At 44.2% G+C, this 23,178-nt stretch overlaps 1 protein-coding gene and 1 long non-coding RNA gene across 2 annotated transcripts in view; both read left to right on the forward strand.

Annotated features, from left to right (window-relative positions):
* Positions 1-23,178, forward strand: part of LOC309666676 — a 314,729-nt gene that overhangs the window by 102,348 nt on the left and 189,203 nt on the right. The gene's annotated exons all lie outside the window — the stretch shown is intronic.
* IMPG1 (interphotoreceptor matrix proteoglycan 1) overlaps positions 1-23,178 on the forward strand; it is a 124,565-nt gene that overhangs the window by 96,156 nt on the left and 5,231 nt on the right. Inside the window, exons 16-18 of the mRNA XM_082474038.1 lie at positions 1,610-1,829; positions 20,051-20,216; positions 21,936-22,008. Of these exons, the coding sequence (XP_082330164.1) occupies positions 1,610-1,829; positions 20,051-20,216; positions 21,936-22,008 (459 nt within the window). The remainder of the gene's footprint in view (positions 1-1,609; positions 1,830-20,050; positions 20,217-21,935; positions 22,009-23,178) is intronic.

Consider the following 23,178-nt stretch of genomic DNA (forward strand, 5'->3'; position numbering starts at 1 on the left):
ACAATCCCTTCATCTTATAACTTTGCCAACCCCAAGGGTGTTTCCTCACTCATGCAGCCAAAGCTAGGTCACCAGTTCGTCCCTGTTTCCACTGTGAGAAGGGGAAAGAGAGGAAGCCCAGGGCAAGCAATTTCCTAAGCAAGTGATGCCAAAGTCGCTCACATCTCTTACACTCATATTCCATTGGTGGGAACTGGTCACGTGGCCACAGCTTGCTGCAAGGGAGGCTGGGAAATGTGGTCTCTACCTGGGCAGCCTCTTTCCCGTGAAGAAGAGGAGAATGATTTGGGAGAAGGGAGCAGCTAGTTGTCTTCACACTAGCTGAGGACAGGGAATTCCCACCCGAGGCCAAAGCAATGTTAAGACATAGAGAATGAGCCTAGTCAAAGTAGGTGGGAGAAAACAGGAGAGAGCGGTTCCACACTTTGTATAAAATTTCATTTTATTTTCACAATGACCTTGTGCGGGGGGGGCGGTTACTGGAAGGGGTACCAACATGTGGGTCTGGGTCAGAGTCAAAATTCTGGTGGGGTGGGGACAGGGGCAAAGGAAAAGCAGGTCTGGGCCAAGCCTGGGAGATTGTAGTTTGCATCTGTGCCCTCTCTGGGTTCGTGGGTGTTGGTTCATGAAGGAGAGGGCTCACTTTCAAGGCCAGAAACAAAGCAGACATCGCTGAGTTTCAGACATTTCTGAAAAGTGATCTCAAGGATGGTCGTGGGGACCTCCCTGGTGGTCCAGTGGTTAAGACTCCGTGCTTTCACTTCAGGGGGGCACAGGTTCCCTGGTCGGGGAACTAAGATCCCACATGCCATGCAGTGCAGCCAAAAAAAAAAAAAAAAATGGATGGATGTTGGATGTGGCTTATAAGAGACAGGTGTGGGAACGTGAAGCACAATTCTCTGGGGCATCATTTTGAGATTATTAAATTATAACTTGGGAAAGGTCCTTCGGGAACAACTTTTCTTCTCCCTCACAATTCAGGTGAGAGCGCTGAGGTACAGCGGTAGTTAAGTGGCTTGATGGGGTCACACCGCTGGCTAGCGACAGTCACAGGACTGACACCTAGTCTCCTGACGGCCAAGTTCTCTGCTCTTTCCACTTCACCACATTTGTGTTGAAATGAAGCATCCTGCACAGACAGACGAGGTGATGTTTCAGCTGTTGTTTATTTCAATAGGTCATTTCAAATTGGTTGCTTCCAAATGGATGTCCTATTTACCAGGCATAGGTCAGTCTGCTCCTGGGCTCAGTTTGGAACACATTTTTATTTACTTGGATTTTTTTTTTTTTTTAATAACTGAACCTGGCATCCCTGCTTGGCTGATAGCATTGACCTGGATTTTTTTTTCAATCCTCTGTTCTCACAATTCATCATGAAGAAAATCACTGCCCATCCATCTCAATACCCAGGAAAGTGGAAATACGGGACATAATCACTGCAAATAGATCATTAAATAGTGGTGTTCTGGTCTCATGTTCAATCCAAACACAAACATAAAGAAGGAACTGAAATTTATGCCTCAGATAATGAAATGTGAGTATAAATGGAATTAGCAACAGCTGAGCACTTAGAACACCGTTAAGAGTAAACCGTCTTTTATTTTTGCAGCTGGTTCCATATCTACGATCCAATCTTACGGGTTTTAAGCAACTTGAAATACTTAACTTCAGAAATGGGAGTGTGATTGTGAATAGCAAGATGAAGTTTGCTAAATCCGTGCCGTATAACCTCACCAAGGCTGTGCGAGGGGTCTTGGAGGATTTTCGTTCTGCGGCAGCACAACAGCTTGATCTGGAAATAGATAGCTACTCTCTCGATGTTGAACCAGGTAAAAGAATCCAACCCAGAAATCTGTGGGAGTGTTTTGGTTTTGTTTGTTTGCTTAAGCATGCAGTTCAACTTTGAGGCCACAACAATCAGTTTAAAACCGTACTTGACAAAATAACTTCTCGGAAGCTATGAATCAACGTAGTAGAAAGGTAGGGCCCTAAGACATGCAGGTTAAAGTTTTCCTACATCAAAAAAGCAAAGAGCAAGTATAGCTCTTGCTTCACAATCTGGGCTTTTTAGTTTCCCCACAGAACAAAACTTTTGCTGTGCTTAAGAGATTTTTTTTTTTTAACATAACCCACAGCCAAGCTAATGTACATCTTGCCAGAAGTCAAAAGCACTTTCTCAGAGAACTGCAACCACCTAAGAAAGCTTCCAGTTCTCTTCGTAGCACAATTCGGGATGAAACTGAGACAGTTTCCCGAGGAAAGAAAAATAATCATTAGACCAAAACTCAAACTTGGAAGAAAGCCACTTCACCATCAGCCAAGAGGAAAATCATGTCCCTTCCCATTTGTATACCCTAGATCAGCTTCCACTTGTGCAGAGTAAAACAAAGTAGTTAGATGTGAAAAAAAACGTAAAGATACAGGGGCTGAGCCCGAAGCTACAAAATAGAAAGCAAATATTTTTTCTGATAATAAAGCATAGTGTATGTATAACCAGCTATGCCCAAATTGGGAACTGTTTCCACCATTAGCTTCAAAATTCTGTTTTCTAACCAATTAAAGAAAATTTTTTAATTCCCTGGAGAGCAAGGGGGCAAGGCTCCAAATCTACTGGAAAAGCGACCTTCGAGTCATGTTCAGAACAAACTTCCTAATTGGCTATGAATTAGTGAGGTGGATCTTTAACATCCTCTCTGGCTTCCTGGGGACTGACGAGGAAGGCAGAGGGAAAGGCCTTGGGCAAAATGCAAACAAAAAGGCTCAGTTGGGAGACACTTATCTTTGATGGAGCAGAGCCTTGAGCAACTTTAAGAAAATTGCCTCCTACCTCGGTAAACAGGATTATTAGAAAGACAGAGAGCCCGAAGGCACTGAGCATGGAGTGCTTACCTTTGAACGTACAAGCAGCTAAGCAAGCCCTCTGGACCCCTAAGAAAACAAAGACCTCCTAAATGCTAGTAAGATACTGCCTCTTCCCCTGAAAACTACCAGGGGACCCCTGCCAGTTAAAATCAGAAGACCAATTCTTTTCAGTCAATTGAAAACAGGAACATATATAGGGAGAACTTAGCATAAGAAAGACAAGGGCCCGACCCCCTCCCTTTTTCCTCCCCAGGGAGCTGACAGGCTACTTAGAGACCCATCCAACAATAGGAGAAGGTAAAGTAAGGAGCCAAGTTGAGGCAGGGGAAAACTGGGTGCCTCTTAGATAGAGGGCAGGAAGCTGGTAATGTATTTGCCAGGGATGTGTAAGGGACCCTGGGGACTCTGGAAGGAAGCACAGCAGAAAACCATGACCTTGGAGGGCTATGGTCCTGAACATGAATCCTGCGTTCTAATGATGCCAAAAACTCTGCCTCTGTGCACCAGTGCGGAATCGAATCTCAGAGACAGGGCTTTGGGTGAAGCAGAAAAGAATAGTTTTATTGCTTTGCCAGGCAAAGGGGGACACAGCAGGCTCGTGCCTCTCAAAACTGTGTGGCCCAACCTGGGTGGGGGGTGGGGGAGGATTTGGTGAGGAGTTTTATAGCAATGGTTCAAGGGCAGGGCTGCTGATAAGGATCGGGGTGTGTACAGCACCTGCATTCCTTTGATCTGGCCTCAGGTGGTCTCTTGATGAGCTTCTCCAGGTTATCAACTGTGATCTTCCCCAGAAGGAAGAATGCTAACATCTTCCGTTTGTTGGGGGTTTCAGTTCTGCAGAAGAGCTGAAAGATATTGTTATGTGTATCCCTTGAGGCGGAACCAGGACCCTGCCCCAAGGCTGCACTATTGTTTCTTGACTGTTCTTCCCTTGTCTCACCATCCCCTCCCTTCCCTGATTAGCGTCTGTTTGAACCTGCCCTTTGGAACTCGGGGAAGGTCATGGAGGCTGGAGTGTATTCCCTACAAACAAGAAACAGGGACACAGAAAGGCTTCCGTGCCCGGGAGCCCCACAGGGTCCTGTTCAGTTTCACTAACAGCAGCCCTCCATCTCCACAACTGGAAAATGGAAATAGTAACAGCTGTGAGGGTTAGCCAACACTTAGCATAACATTCAACACACTGAAGTTGACTAATAAAAGTTAGTGGTTAATACTGTAACATCGTCATTAGCAACTTGACTAATAATCTGTGATCTGAGGAGGGTACCAGTGGGAACAATGACAAGTACCATGACAAGGTATTTGTGCGGAGGTTCAACTGAAATTATTTCACTAATTTCTCACAACCAGTTTGGCTCTGTAGCTTTTCCTCTAAGAAGCCAATAGCAATAGAAATGAGATGGTACTAACATTGGTTCCAGTGCCTGCTGGAGCCAAATTTACACTGATTGATGGTAGAGCAAGAGGGGGGGCCAGAGAGCACTGGGCAACCTGGGACATTACCTTACTCTACTTCTTCCTTGATACTTGGAGAATTCAGAAAAATCTGAATTTTTAATACACTGGAACTCATAGAATTATTGAATGACTGGATGGATGGATGGATGGATGGATGGATGGATGGATAGATGGACGAGGTCTGCCAAGAATGGCCGTCGTGAGCCAGCCAGGACATGAGTAATGCCTAAACGAAAGGGTTGGAGGACAGCAGAATTAGAAAGCCAAATATGGATTTTATACAAGTTAAAAATAAATAGCAAAAAACTTTATGGATTCCTCTATATAAATCAAAATGGATAAATCTAATATCCAAAAGGGCTCCTAGTCATAGTGAGAAGACACTGTGCCATCTCCCGATGGGTAGGGAGCTGGAGAAGGTGGGAGGAGGCAAGGCTTCCTCCCTCGCAGCTGGTTTAGTTATTTCACAAAAGGCAAAGGGAAGATTCACCCATGTAGCCAGCAAGTGGCTGATGATTTTTTTTTCTTTTTTTTAAATAAGACCTTTATTTATTTATTTATTTATTTTTGGCTGTGTTGGGTCTTCGTTTCTGTGCGAGGGCTTTCTCTAGTTGCGGCAAGCGGGGGCCACTGTTCCTCGCGGTGCGTGGGCCTCTCACTATCGCGGCCTCTCTTGTTGCAGAGCACAGGCTCCAGACGCGCAGGCTCAGTAATTGTGGCTCACGGGCCCAGCTGCTCCGCGGCATGTGGGATCTTCCCAGACCAGGGCTCGAACCCGTGTCCCCTGCACTGGCAGGAGGATTCTTAACCACTGCGCCACCAGGGAAGCCTGTGGCTGATGATTGATTGAACCTTACCATCTTCTACGTGTGTAACCCAAGAGAGTCAGCATTCATCCACCACGGTAATAACCGGTGAACCTATGAAAGTCCCTGCCCAAAGGGACTTGCCCTGTGGCCAAGGGTGGTCACCTTACAATGATGCTGGGATCAAAGCTATGCCTTTTTCCTTCAAAAAGATCTTCTAATGAGCACTTTCTCATATGCTACTCTTAGTTGCAAATTTCTGTGAGTTTGGGAATCACCAGGGAGGGATCCCATAAAGAAGAAAGCACTGAGTTTTCCTTGAAATCCTATTTCATTGAAGCCTGAGGCCTGAATAGTACAGAGAAAGTATGGGGATAGAGATGGATGTAGAGAATTCTGGTCCCCCTGGCTGGTCTCAGGCAGTGAGGAGGCCTGTGGTAGGGTTGGTGGTATGAGGGCTGGGCTGCGGCAGCCCCCATGAAGACAGCCAGCATCATTAAAGAAACAATTACTCAGTCACATTTGTTAAAGATGCCAAGGGAGACTTTATTCCGGGGGCCCATCTCGATGGATGTAGGGACCACGGCAATGGAGTCTCACAGTGGAGGAGAGAGATTGGACCCAGCTCTGGGCACAGCACACGCAAGTGGGAATTTATAGCCAAGGAGCAGAATGGGTCAGTGGATGGAATATTACTAAGAAGGAACATCAGGGGTCAGAGGGGATTCTGGCTAAAGTGACCTAAAAGGATTCTTGCTGAAGGCAGGCCAGGTGGTCAGACACAACCTGGGAGAGAGCAGAGGATGAGGAACCTGACGATCATTTATATGGAGGCTGGGAGATTCTGGCCAAACCTACTTAACAGCTTTCACGCTAAAATTGGACAACGAAGAGACAAACGCAGAAGTCCAAGAGTTGAGGCCGAGTTGAAAATTTTAGGGGAGCCTGAGTTACGGTCTGGTCAAGGAGAAAATCTTTGTCGGCACCAGAGCCGGAGAGGCGGGACACCAGCCACAAAAGTCTTGGTGGCAGTGGCCCAGGCTACCTTTGGAGGGTGGTCGCTGCTGAAGAGAGGGAAGTGGCCACCCAAGACGGAGAGGTGCTCGGGGACCCACCCAGACACAGACTCACGAATGCTGCCACCTTCGTTCTCACACTATTCACAGCCCTTCCCTGTTCACAGCCTGCTCCGATCCAAGCGGAGACAGCCCCAAACTCAGAACACTCACAACCATTGCGTCTGCACAGAGTTCATTAATTTCTTACTTCTATGAATCTGCACATCTTATAAAACTTCTTGAAACGTAAAATGCCGATCACAAAAAAAAAAAAAAAAAAAAGACACCTGTATACTTAGAGTATAGTCAAGTGTTTCTAGCCTCAGTTCTCCTGTACAATTTTAGTTTGGGGAAATATGTACAAAACTAGTATTTTGATTGTAGAAGAAATGGGTGTCTGGATTTTATAACAAATTAAGGGAAAATATGCATATGATTTTCAGTAGTTTTCTTCTTAATGCTTTAATCTAGAAGATGGCAGCTACTTTGCTTCTAGTTTTTCAGCATGTCTGGCAGGTCCAGATTTTCTCCTCATGGTGGTGTATTTAAGTGTAAGCTGTCATGGTGATTGACAGGCAAGCTGATTAAAACATCCTCCTACTACATTCAACCAGTGCACCCAACTGCTCAGGCTGCCTCTCAGGTCCCCGGACCCCAAGTGATGATAATTACTTCAGCTTCCTAGAGAACAAGGACTCAAATTCCAATACACGCGGCCTCTGGCTCTGTGGCCGGCATGGTCTTTTCTAGTGTCTAAGGCTCGGCTGACACTCAGCAGTGCCCATCCCCCGGCACGTAGCAAGAGAGGTCACAGTGTCACGGCACTGACCATCAAAATCCCAGATAACACCCGAAGGCCACTTTAGCCAATACAAGAAGCCTCGCTGATTCAGGTTTGTTCATGCAAGTATTTGCTTGAACTTACTGGAGAAAACTCTCCTTGAAAGAGGATCAGAAAGGGAACTCTTGAGAGAGAAAAAGGGCAGCTCTGGAAATACTGAACATCTGGAATAAATACCTAGCTTGTTGACGGGAGAGAAGCCCAAGAATCTTTCCTTGGAAAATGGGGAACGTGTCCTATCATTTCAACCTTTTCCCAACCAGGATGGCCAAACATGGCAAAACTAAGTTATGGGGTGTCTTACCTCTTTGCGATTTTCTTACCACTTTCTTGGAAGAAACAGACTAAAACTAGGGCTACACAACACTGGAGGGTCTCCCACCTCAGGTGCACTGTCCCCCAGCCCGGGAGCCACCAGCCTGCCTCCTCCAAACCCCAAAATGTGAAAAGCATGAATGTCATACGAATAGATAGTGAGCATATGCCACAGTCTTATTTGACTCATTAATAAGGAAATTGTTAGATGACAAATCTGATTTAAAGAGGATATGGAAACAGGGATCTTATATAAACAGAGAACAAAAGCAAATGATGAAATCTAAATACAAAACAGAAAATACAATCATTGTATCTTATCCACTTTCTCTACGATAGCTTCTAACTTTATAGAGTTGTAAAATGCCATAATCAATAGTAAAGGGTAGGTCAAACCAAGTTACCTCCTTCTAGGAGTCAGCAAAGTGTTTCTTAAAAGGCCAGACCGTGAATATTTTAGGCCTTACGAGACAAAAGGCAAAATTGAGGATATTATGTTGGTGCGTGTATAACCATGTGAAAATGTAAAAATCCAGCTGGCCGGCTGCAAAAATGCAGGCAGCTAGTTGGGTCGGTCCACAATGATCCCTGTTTACCAGGCAACTTGTCAACAAGTTTTCTCCTTATTTCCAAATGTTGGGGGATTTTTCTTAAACCATCAAAGGTTTCCCAGCCTCTTGCTCTCTCCGGCCTTTCTCTTTGCCGTTACAGAAAAGTCGGACAAGTAAATGGCAATGCAAAAACGATGTGGGACTCCTCTGTTCATTCATCCCTTCAGGAAGCACTTAGGGACCGTCTGCCTAGAGCCAGGCGCTATTCTAGACACCGGACCCAAAGGTGGATGGAGCCCATCTCTGCCCCAGGGAGCAAAAGGCCTAACAAGAGAGACAGAAGCATGTACAAAAAAAGTCAGAGACTCTCTAAACACTATAGTCAGGATATGAACAGAAATGTTAAGAAGCACAGAGCAGGGAGCAATTCACTCTCCCCGGGTGAGAGAATGTCACCGCAGGCTTCCTAGACAGACAGCCATAGGGGCTGGGCCTTGTAGAGTGGTGGTGGGCCCAGGCAAGGGAGGGTGAGGAGGGGCTATTCCAGAAAGGGCAGGAGGAAAACGCAGACATTTCTGGGAGTGGCGGGGTACTTCTTCCACTGTGAGAGCAGCTTGGGGTACTAAGTAAGGAGTAAAGATGCTCAGAATGGAGGAAAGGGAAAGCCAGGCTGAGGCAGTGTTACCCGAAAACTGGGTTCCCCTCTTGATGGGTGTCGAACCAAAAGACACACGCAAGCCAAAGAGCAGGAGAAGGAAGGATTTATTACTTGCAGCAGGTAAGGAGAACCCCAGGGGTCTTTCCCAAAGCAGGGTCTCCCTGAACAGCGAAATTGGGGAAGTTTTAAGCTAAGGGTACATGCATATTCATGAAGGGGCTTGGGTGGTGGACAGATCCAAGCTTTAGTTGATGGGCACACAACGGTCAGAAAAGGTCAACGTTATCCTCCCTTAGGTTCCAGTTGATCTTGTGGTTGAGCCTTCAGGCTAATCTTTACCACTGAAACAGAACTGGGAGTCTTTACAACAATGTTATCTTTGCTGTTGTTACTCCTCTTGCCCGATAACAGTCCTTTGTTCCCGCATTCTTTTGTTCCCTTAAGATCATTAATTACTGAGACCTGTTCAAGGGCAAGCATTGTGGCCAGGCTTAGATCACAAAATGGCTTAGGCCAAAAATGGCTTCTCTTATGTCAAGAAAGCCTTGCCTGGTTCTCTTTCTCCAGGGACCCCCATCCTACCTGTTCACTCATGTAAAGCCACTTAGTTAACTGTTGCTCATTTAAAGCCAGGTTGTCTAAGAGCCCCTGTTCAATCTATTTGCATCTGCTTTAGGGTCCTACTTTTCTTTTCTTTCTTCCTTTTTTTTTCTTTTTCATGACTTATGGTCTTTTAAAGTTAAACTTTAATAAAATTTTATAAAACTCACAAAGTCTTCAGACTAAGTACTTAAAGCATTCCCAAGATTATAAAGTAAAAACATAGAGTTTATCATTCATAAAATACTGAAAATTTAGAAAATACTTAGTAAAAATATATACATAGTTACAAAGGGCACATAAACTAAGTCATTTTAAAAAGTTTAAGGGCAAAACTTAATAAAATATCTTCAGGATATACCCCAAAAAATATTTTTGGGGAAACCAGTTTTACGGAAATGGATATTAGGTGAATTGACTTCTAGCCTATGAAGTAGGTGTCTGGAGGCTGGGGGGGAAAGGCCAGTGCTGAAAGGATGCATTTGGGTGAGTAAACAGGAGATGGAAGTCATTTAAGTTGACAGTTCAGAGGTCATTAGAACCCTATGCAAAAGCAATCTAGTGGAATAGCAAGAGCAAGGCCACATTTCCATGAGTTTGGGATGATACTGAAAATGAGAAAGTCAACATGCCCTGCCCACCTCCTGTCTTACAACTTGGAGCAAGGCTCCAACTCTTCCACAGAGCCTGGGAGGTAGGAGGTGCTACCTTCCCTGATGATTACATTTTAAAGACATGTCTCCCAGGTCCTGGAGAAATTCGGAAGTCAGGAGTCATAATTCTGGCAAGAACCTCTAAAGAGATTTACATCTCAAAGGGGCAGAGGAAGAATTTACAAGTTTTCTAAACTAGCTGCTCTTGATGCCGAAAACTCAGCCTCTGTGCACCGGTGCCGAATCAAATCTCAGAGTTTTAGGTGAAGTAGAAAAGAATAGCTTTATTGCTTCACCAGGAAAAGGGGGTCACAGTGGGCTCATGCCCCTCAAAACTGTGTCCCAACCCTCGAGGATTTGGTGAGGCATTTTATAGCAGTAGTTCAAGGGCAGGGTTGCTGATAAGATTAGAGTGTGTTCGGGGCCTGCATTCCTTTACTGGTCTCATGTAGTCTCTCGATAAACTTCTCTTGTTCCTTTAATCTGGCCTCAGGTGGCCTTCTTTGGAATGAAAAATGCTAGCATCTTCCATTTGTTGGGGGTTTTAGTTTTGTAAAGAGCTCAAAGATATTGTTATGTGTATCCCTTGAGGTGGAACCAGGACCCTGCCCCAAGGCTGTGCTATTGTTTCTTTTTTTTTTTTTTTTTTTTTTTAAACAGGCTTCAAATTCAGTACACTCCAGTGGTTTTTTAATTAATTAATTAATTAATTTTTGGCTGTGTTGGGTCTTCGTTTCTGTGCGAGGGCTTTCTCTAGTTGTGGCGAGCGGGGGCCACTCTTCATCGCGGTGCGCGGGCCTCTCACTATCGCGGCCTCTCTTATTGCGGAGCACAAGCTCCAGACGCGCAGGCTCAGTAATTGTGGCTCACGGGCCTAGTTGCTCAGCGGCATGTGGGATCTTCCCAGACCAGGGCTCGAACCCGTGTCGCTTGCATTGGCAGGCAGATTCTCAACCACTGCACCACCAGGGAAGCCGCATGTAGAGCTTTTATGCCAGGTAGGTGTGCAGGTTGAAGATTTCAAAAATGCAAAACTACATATAACTTATTCTGACTTATTCTCTCCTGAATTCCTAAAAATCCTCCTCAAAAACAGGCAGACCTCAAGGCTGGTAAATGGTAAACATTGAAATTAACTACAGTCTGGCATCCTAGATGCTTCCAGCCAGAATCTGGATCAACAAACTCATTTTCTCTGGAAAGTGCATAATTTGTAAGATTCGCACTTAGTCACCAGCTCTGAGAAGATGGTAGATGTCACTCATCACAATAATGACAATAAAAATGGTAACAGCTACTGTTGATTGACACTGTTTTTTAATCTTAATAAGTAACTACACAAAGTTATTATTTCCCCCCATTACACAGTTGGAGAAACTGTTTCCTAAAACTGTAAGTAACTTACCTTTTACTGGTCACAGAGTCACCAAGGGCTGGAGCTGGAATTCAAAGGCAGCTTTGTGTGCTTCCTTCAACTCTACCTACTGCCTCTTTATAAAAAGGAGTCTTATCAACCCTCCTACTGGGTATACAGAGGCTGTTTAATCTACTTAGAAAAAGTGACAACACACTTCAGTCTAATTAATCCTACATGAACTGTTAGGTTCTACATTTCACCAAGTGAAATTTCCTACAGTATTTTGTCATATTCTAGAATGCCAAAAAAGCAAAAAATCGTTCTCTCAGAAATGGAAGTCCCAAACTTGCAAGTGTCCCCTTTCCGTGTACTGTTTATTGGCTCTGCTAGGAGTGTCCCTTCCGACCTGGGGCAGCCACGTGAATCTCTTTCCTGGAGGCTCTCCCCAGCTCCCCCATCCTGTCTCCTAGGTCTCTGGCCCGTCTCCTGGGGTTACACTGCTGCTGCCCCGTGCCTCCCGGGGTGCCACCACGGGGATTTTCTGTTAATGTCTGCTTCCGTCACCAGCTGGACTGCCACATACCTTTCACCCCTCTCCAGAGTTTCAACCTGTGCCCTCATTTCACACCCGAACCACCCCATGGAGCTTCCTTAAGACACTCCCAGAGCCCTTCACCCAACCCCTTCATGCAAACCCTCCACACAAGCCTGGGACCAGCCCAGCTGCAGGGTCACCTCCCACAGCCCCTGCTGTCAGGCGTCCCCCGCCACATCCTGGGACACTCAGGCCCTAAGATCAGTGCACCCAGGACACCTCAGTTTAGCTGATACAAAAATGACTGAGCGAGAATTCTTCAACCCTCTGTCCAGGGTAAGACGTGTGTTTGCCCTGGAAATGTTACTGAGAGCCTCCTATAAAGAGTTTGTAGTGGTTTTCTTGAGAATGGTGGAGAATTGAAATGAAACCCTAAGTTTCTTCATTGCATGCACCTCCAAGCCAGAAAGAAGTCCCATTAATAACTTATTCAATTCCACAAACGTGTATTAAGCTGCAACCACGTGCACAGTACTATGCTGTGCGTTACGTATCATTGAATAGTTATTCTCACTCTAATCCTACCCTTTGGCAATAAGTCATAAGCGAAATATTTTTGGCCAGTAATAAAATAACAATAAAATAATAAACATGAACTTAACTGTAGATCTTTTTTAAGTTCTTTTAATCACTGAATTGCACAACAGTTCTGGAGCCCAGCTAAAGCTCTGGATGCCTTTGTTCCAGTAGGACACCTAGAATGGGAGATTTCTATTTGAGCTGGAGGAACGTTAGTGATCACCTGCTTTCATTACCCCTTTTTATAGAAGGGAGAAATGAGACACAAAGATGTTAACCTGCATTCCCAAGGCCACAGATAATTGCCGGGAACCAGCTCTTCTCGCCCAGGGTGCCTTCCTGGCGGCTTCAGCGTTGACAGCAGGAATGAACAGCTTCACTCCGCGGCAGGTGCAGCCAAGCCCAGAATGTTCTCAGGACTTGGGAAAACAAGCCCGATGGGCCTGTGTGGAAGGTGAGGTTCCCCGCACGAACCCCCAGAAGGGCGCCACATTTATTCAATGACTAAGCACTCAGCACCAAGCACTGAATTTCAATGATATTCACGCCTTAAGAAGGGAGCAGTCAGACGACCAGCGCTGCATTAGGATTTCCTGGGCTCTAGACCCTTTGCCTTCATGAATATTAATTTTAAACATTAATATTAATAGAAATCTTTAAAATTATAGTTTATGTCTGCGGTGGTATAGAGACAAATATAATGCAGATTGGATTATATTAATTTTTTTCTTCTGATTTTAAAGAATTTAAAACACGTTCGCGAGCCCCTAAAAGTACGGTGGGCTAGTGCATCCCGTGCACTGCAGATTACCATTGATCCGGATGTGTGAGGTTGTCATTCCCTGATGCCCCAAGGAAAGGAATGACACGCCCTCCTCTCCACCAACAAAGCTGGGACCTCAAAGCCTAGGTTGTTCGGGGGATGGGGGCCCCAGCTCCCCACTTCTCTCAGACGTGAGGCTGGGTCGCGGCCTCCTCGGAACTCTGGGGCCCTGTCTCTGCCTTTTTGAAATGGGAAAAGATGATCCAGGAGTTTGCACCACATGCCCCAGCCGGCCAGGCCCGATCTGCCGCGGTGATCACGGCGTCCTAATGGCTCCATCAGCCATGAGGTCCCCCGAAGCTGCTTCTGCCACCGCGCCAATTCCTGGCGGACCTCGCCTCCCTCCACCGGTGCGCTCCGCACAGCGGCTTTTAAGGAGACAAAAATCAGTTCGGGCTCTTATCATTTCATCCCCTGAATCTATTCTTACTTCTTTTGCTATTGAGCGCCATCTAGCGATCACTAGGTTTCATCGCATTAAAGTGTTAAAAAAACAAACAGGAAAAAAAAAAAAAAAAAAGTCCACAGCAAAGTCCTCACAGGCCCTCAGCCCCGGCCAGACCAAACGAAGCCTGAGTTCCAGCCATACTGAACTGAAATCCTGCCCTAGGACGGGACCCGATTAAAGGAGATGCCTCACTTCCTGTCTAGCACGTGAGTGTTAGGACCGCGCAAGGGAAGAGGATAATGAAATGGTAAAGAATGATGAAGAACAGGGCAGAAAGGCAATCAATACTCAGCCCCAAGGATGCGGGACAAGTGACGGGACGATCTGGGGGGAGGGGTGGGTGCAATGAACCGGAGTTAGTGACAGGTGGGCCTGAGACCCTCAGAGGGCTGGCGGGAAACAAGAGTCTATTTTCAGGCATGAGTGCACGTGGGACCAGACACAGAGGGTTGGGAAAAAGACAGTCTTGGACCATCAGGAACCTATGGATTTATAAGCTGCTTGATGACCTGGATCGTAATATTTTTAGCTATAACTGTAAAGTTATAGCTTTCAAGTGTCCTCTGCAGGCAGGGGATAGTCATTTAAATGCGTTTTGATCACATGAGGTAGGGCTGAGAGACCACCTTCCTCAGTCAGCAGCTGGGAATACTTTTCAAGACCTTTGAAATGCACACCAAAGACATGATAGAAGCCAATCCAGGGGAGAAACTGATACATAAAATGTGCTTGCTCTGGAAATCTCAAAATGATCCAAGCCCCACATGGCAGCTCCATTACTGCAAGTCATGTTCATTGCTGTCACATTTGAACAACAGAAAGAACTGTGGAGCCACCGTCTGTCAGACTGTGCTTTCTATAGGGAAGCTTTCTGCCTCATGAAGGAGCAGTGGCAGACAAGGGTTTTGAGCTTGCTTTAGTTAGGAGATTATGGTTCAGAGGAAAGCGTTCCTGGACGTCTGATTTGTAAACCAATGAGACCGGAGATGCTGGCGAGTTTCGCCTCCCCACCGCTCTCTCCCTCGTCCCTATTCGCCCCTCCAAGCCCTGAAGGGCCTCCTGGAGACCCCATATTTGAAACCACTAAAATGATGTCAAAAGCTGAACATCGTAGCATACGGATGTTAATCTCGGGTCATACTTACTACCTAAAATGGGCTTCAATTTCCTTACCTGGGAAAATGAGGTCAGCACTGTCTCCTTTGGAAGATTATTGTGAATATTAATGAAGACACATGTTTAAAGTGGCCAGCACAGTGCTGAACAAACAGTAACGCTCAGTATATGTGCGTTCCCTGTTCATATAAATAATTGCCGTTGTGCTCCTGGCGAAGCTGGAGGTTCAGGATCATGATTTCTGGGGCCAAGTCAGGGACAAGGCCTGAAATCAAATGACACCAGTGCTCTGACTATGGTGGGAAACCACGTGGGAAGCCAAGGACCAAGTGCCAGGATGAACCTGGACCTTTCTCACCTGCTGCAAACGAGGAGCTACTAACGCGGTCAACTCACTGAGTGCCCTGGGTTGCCTCTACAGAGAGATTGTCAAACTTGCTCTGCAGAAGAGCTAACCACATGGATTAAGGATAGAATATTAAGTCATTTTGCTAGCAAGCAATTATGATAAGCCCAGAGGATGTCCCAAATCATACTAGGTGTTTGCTGGGTGTGGTACAGGTTCATGGAGAAACCTCTTGGGAGTACATACCATCAAAACAATCTATTTAAAGGGGATTTAAGTAAACCCAGGTAGCTAAGGAATCATGAGGCCCTCACTTCCTCAAATCCACATACAACCTGATAGTGACTTGAAAATATTCTTCTAGAAAATGGCAGCTAATTGTTCTCTTCCTGATCGGCTGTTGATCTCAAGTCTTGCCCTCCCTTTTTTCCATGCCACACACCACATTCAGAACAGAGCATTTTAGGTTGTTGCTGCATAATGTTTAGATTATTAATCTTGACCAAATCAAGAGCAAAGTGCAGGAAGTTCAGACCAAGTTGTTCTGCGCATGTCCCGGGGAGTTATGTTTAGGAAGAGGCAAATAGTTGCGTGGTCCACCCGTGAATGAGTCCATCATTCTAAGGAGAATGTCCTTGGGATATGAAAAAGAAAGAAAATAACAACGTAGGGAAAGCTTTGCTTAAGAAACTTCTACTAGTTAAACTTTCATTCATCGTAGAGCCATCTCTCCTCTTCTATGGCTCTGCCTCCGCAGAATCAGCCTAAAGCCTAAAGCCCAAAGTTGTAGGTGTCCCTCAAAGAATGATATGTAAGTAAAGAGGGTCATTTTTCCTTATGAAAAAAACTTTTCATAAATTTTTAAGGTAATAGGAGGGGATGCAGTAAGAGTTGCCTCACAAATTAATGTAAATATTTGTCTCTTCTGTTGCGATTCTAATTAACTGAGATTGCCTTTACAAGCCATGGCCAACAGCTCCCCCTGGGACTCTTTCCTGCCCTGGAACCTGTCCTCACACAGTCCACAAGATGGGGGGCCCGGGGGGAAGGGGGAGGACTTAGCGCAAACAGCCTTCATCTCGGCAACGTTCAACCTCACTGAGTCTTGGCTGCCTCATCTGCAAAGTGAGCAAATTAGTGGAGAAGGTCTCCAAAATACCTGCTAGCTCTAAAATTCTGCCTCAAATGTAAGGTTTTAAATATGGATAAAATAAAAATCTAAAGCAATTAGTTGGACTGGAATTCTTAATACTAGAGAGTTTGAAGGGCCAATTTGGTACTTGTTGAATGACTGAGTGTCTTAGGACCCAGGAAGGCGTACACAGCAAACCAAAACTGAACTAGGTGACGTGAAGTCTTGTACTGTTCTGTAGGCTGGTCCCAAATAAATGACATGGGAGCAGCAAGTAATCTATAAACTAGGGGCATTTGTTGGTCAAATATACCCGATTGATGGCCCCCAGATTTGGATAAATTCATTTCTGCAGTGTTGCCTTACTGTGTTCTGTTCAGCTTTACTGGTACATAGACATAGACTACGCCTAGCTGGGCTGAAGGCAATATTGGTAAAACAGAAACATTTTTTTAAACAGGAAACTCACGTGGTTATCACACATTTCCTATTACTCTTCAGAGGGGTAGACTCGGTGCCTTCGGTCTGCTTTCCCAGTGAAATCTATTTCTCCACTGCAGAAAGAGGGCAGTGGAGGCGCTGACTATTCCTTCCTGGCCTCTGCTTTCAGGACTGCAGGCCTGCCTGTCAAGTTGCTGACAGCTGTTAGTTATTAAACCAGGCCCTGGACATGAAACACCTGGGTTGTCAGTGTAAATCTGAGTCATTTTCTAAACAGTGACAAGGATCCCTTTGCAGGGCCAGCTTTAGGAACTGTGAGGCAGGGAAACCCGTTCGCATTAGCCAGGCCTGGCTGTCCATATGGACCCTCAAGTTGCAGAGAAATACAACTTTACGTAAAAACTTAGCAGGTCTAGGGCTTCCCTGGTGGCGCAGTGGTTGAGAATCTGCCTGCCGATGCAGGGGACACGGGTTCGAGCCCTGGTCTGGGAAGATCCCACATGCCGCGGAGCAACTGGGCCCGTGAGCCACAACTACTGAGCCTGTGCGTCTGGAGCCTGTGCTCCGCCACAAGAGAGGCCACGATAGTGAGAGGCCCGCACACTGTGATGAAGAGTGGCCCCCGCTTGCCACAACTAGAGAAAGCCCTCGTACAGAAACAAAGACTCAACACAACCAAAAAAAATAAATTAATTAATTAATTAAAAAAAAAAAAGAATAGCTCTTTAAAAAAAAAAAGAATCAAGCATTATGGGGGAATATAATTATCATAATTAGTTAAAAAAAAAAAAAACTTAGCAGGTCTACTTTGCTGGGAGACCCCAAAGAATGTCTTCAAGGACCTGCCCTTGCCCTCCCTCCGCATGGGCTGGTCTCGCTAACCCCCTCGCTCTCCTCTTCCACCACAAGGAGGCGCTAGATCGGGACAGCGAACACGAGGGTCAGCGGAATCCTCGCCCGACAAGCTGCCCCCCACCCACCTGCAGGGCTTCTGTGGTCAGTAAACGTGGCAAAGCGGCTGACTACAGCCTTCACTCGAAGATGGCGCGATAGATATTCGCTTATTAGTGACCCTAAGAGGTTTAAAAGTAAAAAAGAGAAGGAGTGCAGCTGCAGGGAGAGAGAGTCCAGGGGAAAGAGAGAGAAACCTGTTATGTTTATTTCATGCAGCATTAAAAAAAAAAAAAAAACTTATTTAGCCACCAAACCTATTTTTAACATAAAACTTATTAAATCCTGCTCAATTCGAGTTCTGCAAATGTTCCCGCTTGGGAAATACTACACTAGACGATCACTGAAGCAATCCTAATTCTGAAACTTCTAAGATCTATTTACATATTTTCTAAAGCACAAGTCTGATCACAGCCCTGCCCTGCCCCCAAATCCTCCATGGCTCCCACCTGCCTGTAAGGTCCACATTCCTCAGCACGACATTCAAGACCCACCGGAGCTTGGCCTGAACGTACCTGTCCAGTCTCAATGCCCTTCCTCCTGTGCACGAGTCTCTGCTCTCCCCCATGCTGGGCTTCCCCTGCCCCCTCTTCACAGGGCCGTCGCTTTCCCGCGTCTGTGCCTCTGTTCATGCTGGAGCCAGTCGGAGCGCCTTTCCTAGTCGTTGCACATCAGATGCAACCCACTTTACACACACAGTTCAACAGTCCCCTCCCAGATAGCTCTTCTCTAACATGCCCTCATAGTTAGAGTCCTTATACTAGACAAGATACTGGGCTTCTTGTGTAGAAACATCTGTGTATATGTCTTATTGTCCCCTAGGGTTCTTGAAAGAGTGGCTTCACACCCTCTAGGTCCTAACACATAATAGGTGCTTATTGAAATAATCTGAAGGGTAAATGGCTGATGTGATTCAACAGGACCCCTTCCGGGCAGAAAAGAACAGTGGTCTGGGGACCAGAGGCCTGTTCTGGTTCTGCCATCAGCATGTGGGGACGTGGGCCTTTTGCTTCTCCGCCCGAGATCTCGGTATGCTCAGCTCTAGAGAGACAGGGAAGGGGCTGGCAGGGGCCACAGGCCTTCCAGAGCTAAACTGTCTGAGATTCTCTTGATTTATACTCCACCTTACAAAGAACTTGAGGCAATCCTACAGAATTAAGAATAGAGTGAAAGAGAACAATTGATGACACAAAAAGAGCAGAGACCTGAGGTCTATTTGAATTTTCCAAAGGAAAGAACCTCTAACATTAGGGCCTTAGGGATCACAAGAGACTGAGAAAAAGAGATTTTTTTAAATCAAGAAATCATCCTGAGTTCTCAAAACTGTCCATAAAAATGACTATTTTATTACTTCTAAGGTATCCCTCATCTTAAATATATAAGATCACCAATTCACCTCTGCAGAAAATGCTTGCCTTTAAAAAAACCTAATGAACAAAAAACATTTTTCTGAAGTATATTTGATTTACCATGTTTTCAGGGGTACAGCAAAGTGATTCAGTTATATATATATATATATATATATATATATATATATATATATATCTTTTCCATTACAGGTTATTACAAGATACTGAATATAGTTCCCTGTGCTATATAGTAGGACCTTGTTGTTTATCTATTTTATATATAGTAGTGTGTATCTATTAATCCCAATTCCCAGTTCATCCCTCCCCACTCCTTTCCCCTTTGGTAACCGTAGTTTATTTTCTATGGCTGTGAGTCTATTTCTGTTTTGTAAATAAATTCATTTGTATCATTTTTTTTAGATTCCGCATATAAGTGATATCACATGATATTTGTCTTTCTCTGTCTGACTTACTTCACTTAGTATGATAATCTCTAAGTCCATCCCTGTTGCTGCAAATGGAATTATTGCATTATTTTTATGGCTGAGTAGTATTCCATTGTATATATGTACCACATCTTCTTTAACCATTCATCTGTCGATGGACATTGAGGTTGCTTCCATGTCTTGGCTATTGTACATAGTGCTGCAATGAACATTGGGGTGCAAGTATCTTTTTGCATTAGAGTTTTCGTCTTTTCCAGATGTATGCCCAGGAAAAAAATTTAATTCTCTAATACAGTGGTTATCAAAATGTGCTCCCCAGGTCAGATACATCAACATCATCTGCATTAGAGAATTTTTTTAATGTTCCTTTTGTTAGTGCCTTAGAAATACAAATTCTCTGTCCTCAAACTTCCTGCATCAGAAACTGTGAGGGGGGGGGGGGCCCGGGAGTCTGTTTTAACAAGGCCTCTAGATGATTCTGATGTACACCAGTTTGTGCATAATTATGTTTGGAGCTAAATATGTTATCACGTGTGTCTATACACTCATTTATCAAAGATACAGAAATGTGTGGTTCCCTTTTCTCTCCACTCTTCTCACTCTTGTACAACTCACTCCAAAGCGGGGTGATGGCAAATCTATGTGGTCCCTCGTCTCTGACTTCTGCAGGATCCACTGCTCAGGCGTCCCTGCACCAATAAAATCTGCCCTGTTTTTTACAGCTGATCAAGCAGACCCCTGCAAATTCCTGGCCTGTGGCGAGTTCGCCCAGTGTGTGAGGAATGAGTGGACCGAGGAAGCCGAGTGCCGCTGCCGAGCGGGGTACCCTGGGCCCTGTGGCCCCGCAGAGGACTGTGAGGACACCCCGGGGAAGGGAGCGCTGTGCAGGTGGGTCTAGCACTGCGACACTCAGGCCCAAGAATTAGTCACTCAGGCTTCTGAGACACCCATCGTTAGCATGAATTCATGCAATCCCGTAAACCCATGGTTCTCAAACTTCGGTGAACACCAGAATCTCTCAGAGAACTTGTGAAAGCACACATGGCTGGGCCCTGCGAGGCTGTCTGTGATTCGGTAGGTCTGTGCGGGGCCCAGGTACGGCTGCCGCTACTGCTGGTCCCAGGACCACACTTTGAGAACCACTGGCCCTAAGCCTTTCTGCAGGATTTCATTAAGGCCAATAAGGGAAGAAAAAAGAGCCTGCATCAGCTTTAAGACAGAACACCACGTGACCTACTACCTTAATCAGTGTCTATGTGTCTAATATTTGAGTCTTTCCCTGGTTGCAAACACATTAGCTGTCATCATAAGAAAGCTGAAAAATATAGAAAATTATGAGAAGGAAGATTAAAAGCCTGTATAATTCATCACGTTAATTGATGTACTTCTTTACATAGAATTTTCCAAAGCAAAGTGGAATTAGACTGGCTTCTTATTTTAGAGTCAGCTTTTTTTACTTAGAACATTCTCCCATGTCATTAAATATTTTCTGTAGCATCATTTTTTTTTAAATTTATTTATTTTATTTATTTATTTTTGGCTGTGTTGGGTCTTCGTTGCTGTGCGTGGGCTTTCTCTAGTTGCGGCGAGCGGGGGCTGCTCTTTATTGTGGTGCGTGGGCTTCTCATCCCGGTGGCCTCTCTTGTTGCAGGGCACAGGTTCTAGGCACACAGGCTCAGTAGTTGTGGCGCACGGGCTTAGTTGCTCCTCGGCATGTGGGATCTTCCCGAACCAGGAATTGAACTGTGTCCCCTGCATTGGCAGGCAGATTCTTAACCACTGCGCCACCAGGGAAGTCCCGACCCCTGGTATTCTTAGAGCCTCCAATTTGCCCAACCAGGGCAAGTAGGAACCCAAAATGCTACCTTAGCTGGTGGTAGGAAGAACAAGGAACTTGTTACTCAACCTCTTCAAACCACGTGTCTCTTCTCACTCTTCTGCCTTCTTCCTATCAAGCACTAGGACCGGACGGGGTTTCCCTCCTTCCTACAATGATACCCTCCTTCCCTCTTTCCTTGATATTATAATGGACAGAATGTTGAGAGAAAGAAAAGAGTTTGCTGAGTTTACTGATAAGGGAACATATAAAATATCTCACAAATATTACACCCATTTTATAATGTAAAGAGTGAAAAAGCAAGGTGCAAAATGTTTATACAGTATCGTCAGAAATTACATGTATATAGAAAAGTCTGGAATTATATACATCAAATTTTAAAGTAAACTTTTTAAAAAGTTTTTTTTAACTGTATGAACAAAATATTATTACAGAGTTATTTTTCAGCAACCATAACTCAGAATTTGACTTTAAAAATAACTCTACTTCTTGCAAGATAAAGTTATCACTCATCTTTCCCGTGAGCTTTGTTCAATCCTCCTGAGACCACTGCCTATGAAACAGTAAGCCAACAGGAAGGCAAAACTCGGGGCAGGGGTGGGCTAGTGCACAAAGCATATCTCCTCCAACTCTAATGGAAGGCACCTGCAAAAATATGCTATTTTCATTTGTCATAATAATTTTAGAACTAAAATAGTAGAAAGCCGTAGTTGCTCTTAATGTTGATAAGCCCAGGAAACAGGATATCTTGTTTTTGCTTTCTTTTGCAGGTCACCAGATCAATCTAAAAACCAAGTGTACGAAACTAGTGTTAAAAAGTTGCAAAATCAGCAAAATAACAAGGTAAAATCCCATTTTTATATGTTGGTTTTAATTACTGAATATAAATTTTGAAGGAAATTAAAAACATTTCTGGGCCTGACTCTTAAATAGAGATAAGAAAAAGCAGTTTTCCTTTATTTGCCAAGCTTTTTTATTTAGTATTTTAAGAGGGAAAAAGGCATTTCCTGGTACAAAATGTATAGAGACAGGGGCTGGCACTAACTGAAATGTGTAGACAAAACAATAAAATAACGGAAAAAATCCAAGTATTTTACAATATTCCTAACCTTTTCTTTAAAAATATACATGCAATTTATCAAATGCATTTCAACAACACTGAATTTCTCATAATGATTTATATTCCTGGAACTGAGTAATTATATATATAGACATATATATATATATATATATATATATATGTATATATGTATATATATGTATATGTAATTATCTATGTACATGTATATATTATATATATACATGTATATGTATATTATGTATGTATATATTCTTATAAAGTGTTTTTATTTCAAATAATCAGCTAAAGCAAAAATATGAAGAAACATGATTTGTGAACAATGAGTAACCTCAAAAATTCCTAAAAGTTCATCCTCAGATAAATGTTCCTTCCAGTGTCCTAGATGTCTCTTTCAAAATACTCATCCATTCAATCAACTTTTTTGACTAAATTTTATTTTACAAAGGGAAATAACTTATCTAATAAGCAGGTTAAATATAGCCTACATAGAGCTTTTTAAATAACTTTTGGGAAAATACCTTTGACAATTTTTAGCCTAAAATTACCTAGTTTCAAAAATTATAACTAGTCTTTGATGGTAAAAAAAAAGAGTGATAATCAGCCAGTGTCCACTCTACCTGAGGTCTCTCTCTATATATAGTGCTAGATGGAAACAAACATGGCAAAGTTTGCAATTGAAACTAGTCATTACGGTCAACATACACTCCAGAAGGATACTGAGGCCATTACACCAAACGCTAATCATAAGTTCATGTGTCCAAGTGCACACAAGGAATAATGTGTGCCATTTTGACTTCCTGAAACAAAGAAAATTGAGAAGACAGAAAAGGTTCAGACTTGGGCCATAAAACGACATTAGGACACGGGATCTGATATTAATAAAATGCCCAGGATGAAGTATACACCAACTGAATCTGGAAGTACCAGGTAGA

The sequence above is a fragment of the Balaenoptera physalus genome (genome assembly GCF_965194825.1).
Source record: "Balaenoptera physalus genome assembly, chromosome: 9".
Classification (NCBI taxonomy): Eukaryota; Metazoa; Chordata; class Mammalia; order Artiodactyla; family Balaenopteridae; genus Balaenoptera; species Balaenoptera physalus.